Below are 17,177 nucleotides of genomic sequence, written 5' to 3' on the forward strand. Positions count from 1 at the left end.
TTGATCAAAGACAGTTGTGTTGCTACAGACAAATGACAGCTGGATGTCAGGTTGAACAAGATGTTCCATCAGCATTTTTCGCACATAAAGCCATTTTGCTTTTTTTTCTTTTGATGCAGTACATATCCCTGGAGGGATTACTGCTTCTTTGATTTCATCCAAAGTCTTCAAGCCGAAGGTCTTTATTGCAAGTACAACCATCAATGCATTTGTTTCGAAGTTGACAAACTCTTAACATGCATTGAAGTTACTCATAACATTGCCTCTTGCATTGTTATTTCTTACAAGATTCATGTTATATGTCATTTTACCAGGTTCTTGACCAGAATTGGGATGATAGAAGATATTGTACAGAATCTGGAAGCAAAAAGAAGCTAATATAAATATGCTGCTCAAATTATCAAATTTTTGAGTTAAGTAAATCATGGACTAGTAGGAATCAAATGTATTGTTGTTACTAGCAATAATCAATAGCCTGGTAAAACAACTATTGTTTTTATATCAGATAACCTCCTATTTGAGGAGGGGCATTGTGCAGTTTCAAAGCCTGGAGATTCATCTTTGCGGTATGATTTTGTAAGTCCATAGCCAGCTGTTCAACATCACATTTCATATCTTTTAGAAGACTGTCATGACTTTCCCCTGCTTCCTCCAACTTTGCTAGGACTCGCTGGCTACGCATTGTAATGCCAAAGATTGACAGTCTCTGATATGCCTGAGAAGATTATAAATTTTTCTGATAGGTTACTGTTTTCCATACATCCCACTATACATTTTGAAGAATTCTCTACATTTAAACTAAGAAAGAAAACACAAGTTGCTAAAATAAACAATTTATCAACAAGCATTTTATAATTCTTTTTTTATAGACAGTCATTTTCCAATTGCAAACATTGTTTGATTTTTTAGGGGTGAAGTTAACACGCTATCAAGAAGCTTTTGTAAAAGGAACTACAAGGAAGTGAAAAAAGCTTTTAGAGATGCTTTTTCAAAGTTAGGGACTTTGAGAACAGTTCTTTTGAATGTTGGCAACTGCAAATAGAGACAGAAAAGAATATAATAAAGTGTCTTGGTATGAAAAAATACTCTGTTATCAGAGTATGTCCAAATAGGCTCAATATCTTCCTTTCTGTGAAAAAAGTTACGCAGTTGAGTCCGTCTTATCCTTCATGGGTTGTGGAAAGGTTAGAGAAAGAAAAGGAGCAATTTCCCAAGACAATAATTTATTGTCAAAGCATTGAAAATGTTTCAAGGGTTTTTGCCTTCTTAATATTGAAATCAATAAAATATGCTAATTAGGCAAAATGGCGGCAATAACAATAGCAAAAAAATGGTGCTGGCTTGTGACAAAATATTTTCACTACTACTCTATACTGGGTGCTGCAACATTTTTTAAGAAGTGAATATGGATAAAGCTTGTGCCTAGGGGTATTTTTACCTTCATACATAGAATGTAGGCTATGAAAAAAGAAAATATACAGCAAACAGTGGAAAAACCTAATGGGTAATGAGGTTTTGATGACTATAAGTGTTTTTTCAAAGGTTCTATAAAAGTCAAATTACTTTCAATCACTAGAGCTATATTCCATGTATACTTCCTGAAAGTTTCAGGTGAATTGGTCAAGCAGGTACAAAAAAATGTTGTTACAAAGTCACAAAAAAGTTATTTTCGAGAAAACGATGAAAAAGCTAAACAAACTTTGAAACTGAGTTTATATCTATGAAAGTGCAAAAGAAGTGTTCAAAATGCCCCAGATTCGTAAACAGTTACTTCTTTTTCTTTATCAAAGTCCCAAAGTCCCTTTTTTATGGCTCTGAGCCTTTTCCTTCTTATTTTCACCCTTTCACTGAACTTTTCTTCTGCTATGGCTAAACGCTTTTTGTCAGTTTTTAAGACAGCTGCCATGGTATTATTTCCAGGAATGATTCCCATTCGCTTAAATACTGCTGCAATGGATGATGCACCATCATTAAAATGTGTAACTGCACTTGCAGTGCATAGCTCAACAATCTTTTTCCCTTTGTAAATCTATTTAGGGCATCTTTTCCATATAAGATTATTGAGTGATTTGTTTGGATTCTGCGTATATGAATCCAAACACCGAGATAGCAAGCTTTCCTCCGACAATGCTTCGAAAATTGGCTCAATTACTTCCACAATTGAAGGAGGAAGACCATTCTTAGAATGAAAAAGAGAGGTTTTATTGGCCACATCCCTTTGCCATCCACACCATGAGCTGCTGCCTTTAGGACACAGATGGTGCTGTGGGTTTTCTTCTGACGAGGCAAGATGATAGAGACCAGCTTTCACATCATTGGTCATACCCTGGAGGTTGTGCTTATTTTGCCTTATAGCAAGACCATAATAATTTTGCATGGTGTCTATCATCTTGTCTGTCAGTCTGCCCCTGCCACTGATGCCTTTGCCATCTGACAGTTTTTTCTTTGAGTAAGAACTTTTCAATTTTCGCAAACGCGTTCCTAGTCTCTTTTGTACGTGTCCCACACACTCTTTCTTAACTATAGTATGATCTCCATAAGGCTTTGCATCTTTGATGGTTTGAAATGTAGAAGAATCACCATCTCCAATGAAAGAAACATATCTCAGACCGTTTCTTTCTACTGACCTTTGATACATTGCCATGGTACCCCCTACTTCCATGGAACCAGATGACCCAACATGGTTTGTTCCGCATTCTAAACTATGTTCTAGTTTCCAATTCAGATACTGTTCTGGAGATTTATCCCTTTTTTTCATGGGTCTCACAACCTTTGCAACGCTTTGATTTGACTTCAAAGTCAAGCACTTTGCCAGTTGTTACCGATTTGGCAGAAACAACCCCATTTAGAGAAGCATGGCCTGGTTTTTGCCATGATCCATCAAAGCTTGCAGCAATGTCTGCGGATTGCTCTTTTTCTTTGACTTCTTCAGCAGCTATCTTCATGCTCTGCTCAGCTTCTGCCATATAACTCTCATGCAAGGAATTAACAGTTCTGTTATAATTGTTTCGGGTCATGGGCTTCTTCATGTTCAACATCATGCAAAACTGTTGAAGGCCATCATAACCAATGCCCAGGTTCCGTAGCGCCATGATTAGTCTAACATTGACTTCCATATTATTCTTTGTTTTTTTGCCTGGGACATTGGTATAACGCGACGATGAAAACTGATGCTCCCAGAGGCACGTAGAGCACTTCAACCTGAAGGCAACTGCAACACCTTGCTTCCTCTCACAAATCTCCTCCAACTCAACTCCTTCCTGCTTGCATCCTGGGCAACAAAGAACTGAGAAAACGTTTCTCATTACAGCAATACAAAAAATTACAAAACCATCAACTGATACTTGCACGACATCATCCTCAACATTTCTAATTCGTTTTGTAAGTTTTTTCGATGAACTCAATATTTTATCCGTGTTTTGTCTTGAAAGCGGTGATTCGCCAAACATCGGTATGTCTGGCCTAACTCCACCATCGCTTTGTTGCATTTTCTCATCAGTAAACTTAGCTAGTTTTTCAACTATACCGTGAAGTTTTGTTGCCTTTCGTTTCTGTGAAGGTTTGCGTGCTCTATTTCTTGGATTCCCCATCGTTTTTAGTCTAAATTTGTAAAATGTCAGTAACGTGTGCGTTTTTGTTTTGCCTTCGATTTTGAATAAACGCAATTAATATATACATTGCAAGTACTTCATGTTGTATGCTTTTAAATGTCTCCTCCGCACCTACTAACAATTCAGCTCAATCCCAGGAAACAATATCCATCTCTAGGGGCTGAGTTTGGGGCAAAGTTTTCAATTTTCGCGTTTCTAAGGCGTTGCTAAGAAAATTTTACAAGACCTGTAATTTTGAAACCCCCCCAAAAAGGGGTTTTAGGTGTTTTTCGTACAAGAGAGACAGACCACCTTAAAGGGTATACTTCAGACCTTGATTTAAGACATTTCCAATATTTTTCAAAAATAATGATTTTTTGGCAAAATGTTAGGGGTGTAACGCCTTAAAAGAGGAGCTGGGGGACAATGCATATGACTCTAGATTAACAGAGAAAAAAACAGATGCCCTTTTGATTGGCATGTACCATCGAAAAACACATGAATAGCACAAGAGTCGTGTGTTGAAATGCTTGTCGTAAAGCAATGGTTCTTTTAGAGTGGTTGTAGCAACAACATCTTTGGTGATGGGTGTTGATAGCAAAGGTCTGGAATATGTTGTCCACTATGGCCCATCATTAGACATAGAGGACTACATTCAGGGGATTGGAAGGGCTGGAAGAGATGGTCGAAAAGCATATGATGTTCTTTTTTTTCTAGTCACCAGCTTGGAAAGGTTTGATCAGCCATGAAAACTTATGCCAAGAGTTCTGAATGTTTAAGAGAAGCTCTGTACAGCAATTTTACAAAGAGTGGAACAAAACAGCCTAATACAAAGCATGATTATTGCATATATTGCTATGGACAATGTAAATGTTCTGATGGTATGAGCTGTGAGAAACCACAGTTACCATTTAATGAAGCAGAAAACGTTGAAAAAGATGCAAAATTTCGAATAATTTCGAAAGAGGAAGGGAACCTTCTAGCAGAGGTTTTGCAAGATTTCAAGTCTAATGCAGATCAAGAATTTGCAGGATGCATTGCATTTGCTGACAAACAATACCTGACAGGAATCTCTCAGTCAACCTTAGATGAAATTGAAGAAGTAGCAGAATACATCTCAAGCATAAGATATATTTTGGAAAATACCTCTGTAATTTCAAAGAAGCATGCAGCTGACATACTACTTATGTTTGATGAATTATTTGAGAACATCCCTGTAAATGATCAATGATGAAATGATGATGAATGATGAAATGTAAATGATGAAATGAAATGTTTTGATTGCAAATGATTAACTCCTCGTCTAAAAAGCCTAACTTTTTGGCTCCATGTCTTCATTTCTCTCTAACAATATGAAGTCAAAACCACATGAGTTTAACGTGATGGAGAGTCACAAACACTGGACTGCTGTAATCTAACCAAAATTTTTAAAAATATCTCTAAAAGTACTTAAACTGTCAAACCCCCTGATTGAGTCAAAATTTACCTTATAATCCCTAATAATGATTATAATCCTAAGCAAAATAATATATTGTGTATCATAATTCTTGATTGTGGAATGTGTATCACAATTCAATTCTTGAGCTTTTCATAATTTTGAGATTTACCCTTTAGATGACCCTTTTTATGAAAAGATAATTTGTCATGTTTGGATGGCGATATAAGATCAAAATACTTACCTTTTTCTTTGCACCACTGTGATGTAGAATGAATGATGTTCTGTATGCAAGAGCAGACAGTGAAGGGCACCTAGTTCTCAACAATAATGCAGCTGCCAGCGCAAAACCAGGAATGGTGGTATCCTTTGCTGTTCTTTCCAAGATTTTTGTCTGGCGATTTTTGCTCAACAAAACACTTTCTAAAACTTTGTGCAAAGTTGGTGCTCTTGTTATTATTGAATCATTTTTAAAATTTAGCAAGTCCTGGCAGGGTGTTTTTGATAAGATGCTCCGGTCTTTTCGACTTGTAATTCTTCTTGTTTCCTCTTGTATGACTTCTTCAATAACTTTAAAAAAGTGTCCCTTTAAATGTATGCATGTGGCAATTTGCTAAATCCCATCAAAGTATTTCCCATCAGCCAAGTATTTTATAATTAAAGCAACTTCAGCTGAGTTTATTGCTGTTACCTTTCCTCCAGATAAATAGCTGATCATCACCTTTGGAAATTTAAAGAAGTAAGTAAACAACTTTTTCAAGACCTCGGGCCTAATTCCTAAACAAAGTGAATACCGACAGCTACATTTATAAAAAAGAGTGAATGTTAATCATAAAGTCAAGAAAATAAATTAGTCAAATCATTCAGTAAATGCATTTTATTAAAAAAATGATAGTACGCACAACTGTCTGTACGCTAAGTATCAATAAAATAAGGCTTTTAACTGTTCAGTCTCGTGTTCGTTTTGTGTCGCTCGGTCATATTGACTTAACATTTCTGAGTCGTCAAATGGAAGTGCATCCGAGATAAAACAGGTAGGAGTGATAAAACCGATTCTTTGATCATATATTTTGACTGGTGTACTTTCGGTCATTATCAATCAAAACATAACCTAATCTGATTTGTAATCATGGTTATCATACGATCGCATATTACGATCACAACCACAGGGAAACAAAGACAATAGTGGCATGGATGCAACCAGAGCGTCTTCCTCTCTTCTCTCCTCCTCTGCACTCTCCCGCAAACCCCCTATTTCCTCGACACTGACGCTCTGGAACCCAGGGTAGTTTCAAGGATGCTCTTGCATTTATTCTTGATGGAAATGAATCAGACATATCTGGTTTTAGTGCTGATGATGCATCAAAAGATGATCCTGTGTTACTAAATATGCTTGAAACAGATGAACAGAAGCACCATCACATGTAACTGATAAGATTTTCAAGTTACACTGCATCTCCACAATGCTAACAACCTTCCAAAACCAGGGAAACAATTGAAATGATGATGCTGAAGTTGTAGCAAAATAAGCAAAGCTAAACTTGATTGGATTTATCATGCTCCTCAGTGAAAACACCAGAACATGACTAGCCACTGTGTTAACTTTTCCCTGTATAGGTTCCATAATCAAGTTCTGTGCCACCGAAGTCAACAAAGCCTATCAAGTTACCAGTGTTCTTGTCCCACACCAAGTCTTCTTGAATTTTCATTATCCATTGCTAAGACAAAAAATCTTTCAGCTTAGGAAAAATCTTTTGTTTTTTCAATTAGCTCTTGCACTATTTCTGCATTAAAACCTCTCTGGGGACGGATGTAATTCTTGTAATCTCTCAAACGCCGTCTGCTTGGAAGGATTAGAACTCCAGTTCCTTTCCTTTGATCATAATGTGTGTCATCATACATTGCGGGAGATTTTGAAGAAAGGCATAAACAATATCTGATTATCAGCGAATGATATCAAAGATCTTTGCTTTATGTTTTCAAATACTGCTGGTGCTCACACCAAAAGAGCTTCTTCTACACCTGACATGATGGTGACTAAATCTGAATCCAATTTTCTTGTAACAGGCAGAGCATTGTATGAAATCTCTTTCTTTATTTTGCATATCTCATTCATTAGCACTTTATTCTGGGCACGCTCCTGCTGCAAAGATAGTTTTATTCTGGATGATGATGTCATCGATACAGGGGCTTTCAAACTTGCAACAGTTTCAAGTCGCCTTGATTTTTGTTTGAAGGATCTTTCCTCTACCTTAGAAAGCTTTGAACAGAAGATGCATGGTGATTTCTGTCCGAACTCTGGTAACATTATTACCAAACATGAGGATGACCTTGAATACTCAGTCTGATCCAATGGTTTGCTTCCTTCAACAGAATAATAATGCTTATCAGGCACATTATGCTTTACAAAGGACAATTGTAAAATTTTGTTATCAATACCAGAACAAAGACTACTATTCTCCAAATAACACACAAGATTAGAGTTACATTTTTCATGGATCTTGCAAATTTTTGGTAAAGCATGTGATTTTCTGGAATCTCCCAAGCATAAACCCTCACTGTAAAGCTGAGGGAAGTTTCAATGTGTACTTCAAACCTATTCAACTCGAATGAATCATCTGCTCTTTTAATAAATAAAAATTTATTTTCTGATGCTCCACTGGTCCAGGAATCAGGTAGCTTCAAATTCTGGCTTCGAGCACACATTTTCTCAAATGCATTTTCAGAAGAATGTTAAAATAATCATTGTCCTTCATAGCATGAAACATATTTTGAAAAACTTTAGGCTATTTAATATTATGTCTCCTCGGTAAATCTTACTTAAAAATGCATTGCAAATTAGATTTTGCTTCGGAAGGAGAATCTAATTATATTTTCTTGAATCAATTTCGCTTAAGTTTCCTTAAATTGGTATTGCCGCCCTGTAGCACTTATGGTTGCTGGTCCATGATCTCTTACCAAAGAATGTTTTCCTGAATCTTCCTGCCTTCCTATGTGATAAATCACAATTGACAAAAGAGGAAGCTGTTTTTTCAAGGAAAATATCAGGCTGCAAAATTCGCGGAAAGCATGCTATTGAGCGTCAAAGAATTAACAAAATCTTGGACTTTAAAAATCAGCCTCTACGTCTATTTGCAGATAAAATAATTCAAGTCTTTGCAGTGCTAGTAAATAGACAAACCCCCATAATTGCTGGAGCTTTTGAAAACTATACTTCTCTTGTGTCCTAGGGTAAATAAGTCATCAGAACTACGCTTTGAGGGACATGAAAACTACTCTTTGAGGGGCACTCCCCCACTTTTGTATAGAATAGTGTTTCACCTTTATACAGCTTTTCTAGAAGAAGATGCCATAAAAGACTACTTTGCATTTCTTAATATTCTAAAAGCTTTGAAAGTGTTGCTGTAGCCCGGATAAGCAGAATTCTGAGATTATCCCCATCCTTAGTGACCAGGCCCCTCCACTTTGAAAGTTATTTTGATCTCCCTGATTAATGATGTATATAATCAAAATCTGTTTCATTATTTCAGGTTTCTGAAAGGTAAAGCGAGGGAAGAAGTTCATTTGAATAAAATTTGGTCAATACTGGGATATAAGTTTTTTCATGCTTTATCTTCTTCCACTTCTATGATTTTGACGTCAGTCTTTGTCCAAACAACAAAATGTGTCCAGTTTACACCAACTGATGCCATTTCTGCTTTACTTAGCCAAAGGGCTTTAGTCAAACAAAAACTTTGTTCTTCAACTTATGCTCTACCGTCATTTCCCTGTATTTCCAAGAAAATTTGATTTCTAGGACCCCAAAACCATTCAAAATAGCAGATCCTTCAGTTATAATGCCATCTAGACTGCTACCAAGAACCGACAAGGAATTAATGCAGTCCGGTTGGTACAACAGTATTTCCACTAGCAGCTTTGTATTGCTCCAAGGCTGCATTTTCTTGCATTTGGCCCGACATAATGGAATCTTTTCCACTCAAGCCATACTTGCCTTTCAACTCTGTGCTCTTTCCATCAATGGACGTTCCATCAAGACTGTCCTCTTTAAATCATATACATAAGATTGGCTTGGAAATTAAGTTGCACCAGCTGGACTATTCTTTATTTTTACCAGAATATTGCAAATGCACTGTGCAGAACTGAGCTTTAGTTCTTCCAGGTCTCTTGAGAATCTATATTTCTTGGTCAAAATGAAAACAGAGGCAAAATCAGATCCAGGCTTTTCATTTTATCAACTGTCCTTGCCTTTTGTTGAAGCTCATTGCCCGTGTAACTTTCTCTAGTTTGGCTGCCAATGATTGAGTGAAAATTATAGACTGGATACTCATCAAAAAAACTCATTAAATGCATTGTTGCAGGAGGGTATCAAAAAGAGGATGTTGTTGCTTTTCCCAGAAGAGGAAGTAACTCAACCAAATCAATGGAGCTTTGTTGTAGTGGTGTCTCCTGTAGCAAAAGAACATGACCCAAAATATTTTGGAAAGCTCAATATTCAGGCAAAATGCACATTTTCATGCATTCAGTTGGATATGAAGTGGACCATTAAAAGGAATTATGTTTTCCAACAAAGATGGTTTTGTGCCAGGTGCATTGTAATGCAGTTGTTGCATAAAGAACTGTGCTGGCCAGTCTCCTGGTTGTGGGCAGATGAAATTCGTTAAATATTTTCTAAGATGGGATGCAGCATGATAAAAATCTTCACAAAGTTTTTAAGGAATGCTCTGTTTAATCTGTCAATCTACAGTCGTTCATTGCTCTCTGCTCTATTAAAGATTGGTAGGTCTGGTAGTCATGGACTGTTATTCATTTCCTCTCTTCTTCAGGATAAAAAAATGCAACACAGATCCATGAAGGCATGGTGGTAGCAAAAGTTTGAAAAATGACTTTTCTAAAGCTTGGTTTCCACTATGAGTTAACGTGAGATAATTCTGAGTTAAATTGAAAATTAACTCATGGTCTAAATTCAAGTTAACTTGAGATAGTGTAAAATAACGCAAGCTATCTCAAAATTAACCCATGTACCGATTCGGTTTCCACTTGAGATAGAATTAAGTATGGAAATTTTAGAAATCACATTTTATTTGAGTCTTGCAGCTATGGCGGGCAGGCGTCTTACAAGAACAACTTATTTTACTTCTGCTTTTGAGAATACGTAGAAGGAAAATATTTTTTTGCTAGAAGTGCCGTTCGCCATCTGCACCAAGGTTTTCGGTACGGAAGTCTACTAAAAAAGATATGCGTTTGGCGAATACGACCACTTTCAACAGGATCTTAGAAATGAGACAATGTTTCTCTTATTTCACAATTTTTTTAGTAAAGAAAACTGTTTTCAACATCTAAAGTAGTACTCAGTGCAAGTGCGTTGCGTAAGTACCTCAGTGCAAATTATAGCACATTCCCCTCCCACACATCGGCTTCTTTTGATAAGATGTTATCTCAAGTTAACTCATGAGCTTGAAATCAAAAATTTTTGTTTCCAAGCTCATGAGATAACATGAGTTAACACGAGTTAATTTTCATGAGATAATTTTTAATGACCGTTTCCACTATGAGATAATTTTTAAACCATGTCAGATCACAAAATTATCTCAAATTAACTCACATTAACTCATAGTGGAAACCAAGCTTAAAAGATCAACTAGCAAGTCAGTACTGACACCATCTAGGCTGTTTGCTGAATTTTCTGTCAGTGCAGGAATTTCAGCAACAGATCTGAAGCGCTTTATCAAAATTGTCTTGCAACAGAGGTCATTTCATTTTTTTGACGCTGCTTTGTGTGGATGTTTGTAAAATCATCTACCATTAGCCCTATCAAATTTGCAGGATAGAGTCATCAATAAATTCAACGGTTGAATGCTGGTGGCTTTCTGCTGAGTTGCAAAGCTTGCGTTCTGTGTTGATATTGCAATGCCACTCTTGTTAAGAACTGCTAAACCTGTTTCACTTAATCCAGTTCCTACAACTTGATTCGATAGTGCTTTGCAGCTTGCTCTTTTTGTTATTGCCTTTACATCAGAATATTAATAATGGCAACACATTTTTTCTCATTAAGAATTTTTTGATTTGTGAATGGCCAACTGTTAACATAGTAGACATCAGAGTTTGACACAGGTTATTTGCCCCACACATACATACAAACATACATACATTATCTATTTTGTATAGCAGGTCAGAAGAAGTCAGCATAAAGCTGATATTGACCCAGCAGCCTGGCAAATGCTCTTCATTGATTTAGAATTAAAGGAAGGCATATTGTCTGACCCAAATTTGGTAGAGATAAAACTGCGGCATTTGGCTACTTCCTATTGTAAATCAAATCTTTTATTGATAATGAAAATTAATTTTTAAAGAATACTGGTCGTAATGTAAGTAAAGTCATTGGCTATTTTTAATGAACCAATTCCGTCTATATATTGGAAATTAACAGAGCTTGTTGGTGCAAACTAAAATAGATGTTTTGGCTCAAGACAGTATACCTCTCCATCAATTTTCTATCTCTCAAACATAGATTTCTTCTCTTCTCTGTGATTCAGGCCTGGCCAGTGAACTTATTGGTGAATTTAGTGAGATCAGTTCGTGGCTGTAAATGTGTTCACTTTTGGCTTCAAGCCGCATAATCAGTTAGTAACTCCTGAAGCTAGGGCAGAATGTAAAATTAGATAAATGAATGGAAACTTATTGAATGGATATCTTCCTAACTAGTGAAATGTAATATATTTAATAAAGGAAAGTGGGTTTGGAATCTGAAGAAATGTTTAATAAGAGGATAGGTTGGATTAAGGGGGTTGTGAGAAAGTTGATTGTTAAGAGACAGTTCTATTCTTAAATTTATGTTTTGCCACCCACAGAGCGAGGAATAGGTATTAAAATTTCTTAGCCAAACTTAATCTACCTGAAACTCGTCACGAAATTGGTGATCATTTGAGTGGTGGTAGTTTTAATTATTCTTTGCGATCACACAGTGGCGCCAATATAGGTTAAATAGAAACGTATGATGATCAACTTGACAAAATTTCAGGCGGAAATTTGTTTTGTAGAGGCGAGCGATCGCGACAGAGAGGCGTGGTAAAAACACGCTTAAATGACAAAATGGGCCTAATTCTACCTGCGAAGTGATTTTGTTGATCCTGTGTGCTGATTGGCTTATTTGGCTGAGCCATCAAAGATTTGACGGCTACAACAGCTCTGGTAATATGGCTGGAAAAAGTAGCGGAGCCTCTACTTTAATTCAAAAAATCATCCCAAAGCAGTTTATGTTCACTGCCGAGCTCATGTTTTGAATCTTTGTGTTACATTTGCTTGTACTATTCATCCGGTGCACAATATGATCTCTCATGTCAAGTCTGTAAGTCAGTTTTTTAACATGAGGGGATTGCTACACTGCTGCTAAATGCCAGACACAGTCATTTTTGGATCTTTGTCAGACTTTCTGGCTTACTAGAATTGATGGACTGAATATGTTAATCAAAGTCTTTGAGGCTGTTGTCAGTGCACTTGAAGCAATAAAGCTAAAAGTAAGTGGCAAATGGAGCATTGATTCCATAATGGATGCCTCTTGCCTTTTTTACAGTACAGGATAGTATCATTTGAGTTCATTATCTAGTTGGTAATTGTATCCTGCCTCCTGGAAGTAACAAGGTCGTTAACAAAGCAGTTACAGTCTCCACACATTGATGTTTTTTTCTATGAATGAGATTTAAGAGCTGCGTCAAGAATGGTTTGTCTAGGCAGTAGAGCTAGCTAGCTCGTCCAGCATAAAAAAAGCTTCATCCCCAATAAACCTTCGGACTCACTGTCTGAATACTACCGCCGAGTGACCTCAGTTAATTTCCTTTATCACAAGACATCCCAAATTCAAACACGTATTTCCGCACAGAACATCACACTTTTTAATGCTAGCTCCGCTTTGCCCAACAATGTTTTGTTCACCAGAGATTGGAAAGTAAAATTCCAGGACCTCTTGTCTCTTAACAAATAAGACCTTCCAGAGCCACAATATCTTTCTCTGGAGCTAAAGACCTAGGAAAATAAATGGGCGATGCACAAAAGATCTATGCCCAAATTTCTAACTTCACAATCTTGAAAATTGCTGTAACTACTCCGGTCACATCTTGCTCTGGCAAACTCTCTATTTTGGTTTTGAGGCGGTTGAAAACCTACTCAGGGTTGCCAGATTGAAATCTATAAAAAACCACATCAAGACCTATAAAATCCCAAAATGCAATAGATTAGTCAGAAAATCCCGAGATTTTTTTGTGATGTTCTGATGACAACATTTACCACAGGGACGAGATTTTGACCTCTGTGCAACGACTTTTTAACTTCTGTATCTTGTGCAACATTGTAAATGTACGGATCAAAGCATTGACAGAGGAGTTAAAATTTTGCTGGACATGTTTATTTCAGTTGCAAGACAAGAAACAAAAGGGCACAATTTTAGACGAAAAATAGCTGTTAATCCTAAGTAAACTGATGACACTAATGATAAAAGATAAAATTTATTAAATAACATAACAATTAACAAATTCAACTGAATAAAGTCAGCATTTGTGTAGGGTAATGAGTATAGACTCAGTGCAAGTTGAGCCACAGAATGGAATCAGGACTCGCCAGGTGCATCTTTATACTGCTTGAAATGGCTCCAAAACCTTCAATTTTCCAGAAACATCCATTAATTTAATCTGTCGCAGTTCCTTGTTTACAGCATCAATATCTGGCAAATATTCCGCCAATTTCGTTAAATCTTGAATTTGGGTTATCTCTTGAATTTGGGTTATCTCTTTAGGAGAGAAGCTTGAAATATGGTAGCATTTTCTGGAAGTCTCTGTTGAACTTCCTCTATGGCTTTGGTGATGAACTCCAAGCATCGATCTTTGATATCTTTTATGTCCTCCTCCAATATGTTTAAGCGCTCTGCACTGCTGGTAAATGCATATTCGAAATGAATGCAGCTCACAGGCATCAAATCTTTTCTAAAGTCGTTACTAAAAAGGGTATTTCTGTGTGACCTTTTGAAGCTTGCTTGGGATCACTACTCGATGTAGCAAGGATTGGAAGAAATCAAGTAAATCTGTACCAAGACAGACAACATCCACGATGGCGAGTTAAAAGAGTTTGTTTATTCTTGAAAAATCCTTCAGAAGACCTTCAAGGAAAACCAAATAAACCACTTTTGGCAAATCGATCCATCTTGGTTACCATACAACTTCATTGTAATTCCACCCACATTGCTCTGCACTAGCTAATGACTGAACAGGATTGAACATTTGTTCCCAAGTATTGGAAACCAATATGATCAAGGGATTTCTTGCAACTGAAAGAAAAGAATGTGTGACATTCAGAGCAATTTTCCATGTTTTCAATGCAGAAGAGGAAACTGTATGTGAATGCATGCAACATGTGAACTCTGGCTGAATTTTTTAGCGACCTCTCAAGGTAGACATCAAAGACAACATCGATTGACAATGTATTCGCTGACAGTTCTTTTAATCTAGAATAAACTGTCTTACAGGCATAATTTTCAAACATCGCTCTGTATTCTGGCTTCAACCCGTTAACCTCTATTTCAGGTGATTCACAGCTGGAAATCGTGTCATCCATGTAAATACCATCAACAAAGCCATTATAAATTAATGAAGCCACTGAGTGCTTTTTGTCATTGTTGCCTGCTCGTCTACCTTTTTGTTACCATAATGAAACATAAAAATATAATTTTGGTTTTTTGCAGATTTGAGGACTCAAGTGATTAGCAAAAAGTGACGCATGAGCAGTAAAATTTTGGCACTTTTTGCACATTTTGTTGAGATAGACCTCACGCATGTGTAGGCAATGCTATGCCAAGCATCAATCTCGATATAGTTAATAATTTTCTTTTTTCAATATCATATATAAATTTTGCATTTATAACGTCATGATGGCGTCAAAAATCTATTTTTAGAAGTGGCTCCAAATCCTAAATTGATCAGCATAGCACCTTGTCACCAAGTTTCATATTTTTAACATTAGTTGAACAGTTTTGATGCTTTTTAACAAATATCCACTGGACAATATCTAAACATTTATCAAATATCTCTGAACAAAACACATGAAAAATCTAGACACTCTACTGTAAACTAAATGCAAGTCTATGGATAAGTAGTCGACCTATAGAAGAAAACTGTATCATATGATAATTTGAAAACCAACTAAGAGTTAACTAATAACAATTTACAACAACTTTATTACAAATAAATCACACTGTATTCCAATGTTTTATTAGGATGATGATTCAACATTACCGTACAAATCGGAAATAGTAATACTGTTGCGAAGGTATCATTGATTCCATGGTCGTGGTTAATAATATAAACAAAGCTTTTAAAACACGAATCAACGGTTAACCTTCCTTAACCCTTCAACTTGAAAAAACTTGATATATGTTCAATTCTGAGAGGGGCTAACCCTCATTCTGTAGCCATGGCTATTCATTCTAAAGAGGGTTAACCGTGGGGCTAACCGTAGGATTAACCATTAATACAAGGGGTGAGCCGTGAATTTAGATTTTTAAAGTTCTCTCCAAGTAAAACAAGTTAACTGGAACAGTGGTCACATTGTGACAGCTCCTTTTGCTCTGCTTGGGGGTATTTGATAATTGAATGAAAATACCTCCCAACAGCAGACATCATTTCTGTCTCTCTATCCTCTACAGAGTTTTACTTGCCAACGTAGGTGGTGGGAGCTGAGCAAAATACAGAGGGGTGGACATTATTTTGCCTCAAAACTTCCAGTGCACATTGTAGCTAGTTACCACCGCACCCAGCTACACATTCGATACCTTCGAAAGAACCTATGACTAATGTCATTGATAGTCCATAGCCTCCAAATCCATCCCTCTTTTTCACTTACTCTACCGTTACCCTGGAATGAAAATTGTCAAACAATGAAATGCTTTTCAGCAGAATTCGAATTTATTTCATATGCTAAACCTAGGTTTCTTTCCAAACAAGTCAAGGCGTTTAATTTCAGTTACCAAAGAGATCCTTTAAACACAAGTGACTTTGATGCGTTCATTTTGCCTACAGCTGTACATAAGAAAAAGAGAAATATTTTACTAGGAATGGAAAGCAATGAAATTGGTCTGTAGTTACAAGTTTCGGTCTTTAGACCTTTCTCAAATATTGGATTACCTTCGGATATTTTTAAGCCATTTTCATCAACTAAATATGAGAATGTATCAGTATTTTTTCGTTTGAAACTATTTTTATCTCTAATACCTTTCCACAACATTTTAATATTGCTTTTGTTTTCATCAAAGTACTGCTGGTAATAATTCTTCTTACTGGTAGCGAAGGATGTCTCCACAAGGAGATCATTGCACAAAGCTTATCAAGCGAGCAGTGACATTCAAAAAGGAGTTGAGTGAAGAGATTCATAAGTTGCAAATCAAAAGCAAATCTTGGTCTTCCTATTATCCCATGCCAAAATCCCATGGACACTAGAGCCTTTGCATCTGACTGACATGAGCAAAACTGTACTTTTTTAATATGCTGTCCGCCTGTAAACAAAATAATAATGTTACATTCAAAACTTTTAATAATAATGGTGCATAAGTAATACATTCCATATAATTTTGCACTCACACAAGCATACATTTTTAATTGATTAATCATTTATAAGAAAAAGACTGCTATTTTATGACAGTTTTTTCATTTCAACTCACTGATACATGACTCAAAATACTTTAGCAAAAATAGCTATTTTCATCCGCTCAACAGCTCAACCAAATTTAACTACAATTTAAAAGTAACTTAATCTAAAAGTAACAATTCTTGCTAAATTTATTGATGTTTGCCGATTCCAAACTTCTTTGCATGGAGACGTCATGGCACTGTTTTGAGAGTCTCTCTAAAAATTAATGTACTTTATTATAATATAACAAGTGTCTATGAAACCTATTATACTATCTCTGTCTTTAGCAAATCTTATTAATTAGTACATTGCAAGTCTAAGAATATAATTTCTCTGATGTCATACTGGTGCCACCTGGTGATGTCTTGACTTAAATTTTTTGTGTTGGGAAACAGGGGGATGAATGCACCATCCTGTAAGTATGAACAAAATGCAATCAGTATCATATGTATACCAGTAAACTTAAAACATTGTGATACAAAATC

General features: G+C 36.3%; 1 protein-coding gene across 1 annotated transcript; it reads right to left on the reverse strand.

The window, feature by feature from the left end:
• Positions 1-855: 855 nt before the first annotated feature.
• On the reverse strand, positions 856-10,313 carry LOC148959622 (uncharacterized). The gene has a single exon (XM_089110277.1). The coding sequence runs from the start codon at positions 2,756-2,758 to the stop codon at positions 2,030-2,032; it is 729 nt and encodes a 242-aa protein (XP_088966403.1). The 5' UTR covers positions 2,759-10,313; the 3' UTR covers positions 856-2,029.
• Positions 10,314-17,177: the final 6,864 nt, after the last annotated feature.

The sequence above is a fragment of the Rhopilema esculentum genome, chromosome 9 (assembly GCF_057945365.1).
Source record: "Rhopilema esculentum isolate cy_ngs chromosome 9, ASM5794536v1, whole genome shotgun sequence".
Taxonomy (NCBI): domain Eukaryota; kingdom Metazoa; phylum Cnidaria; class Scyphozoa; order Rhizostomeae; family Rhizostomatidae; genus Rhopilema; species Rhopilema esculentum.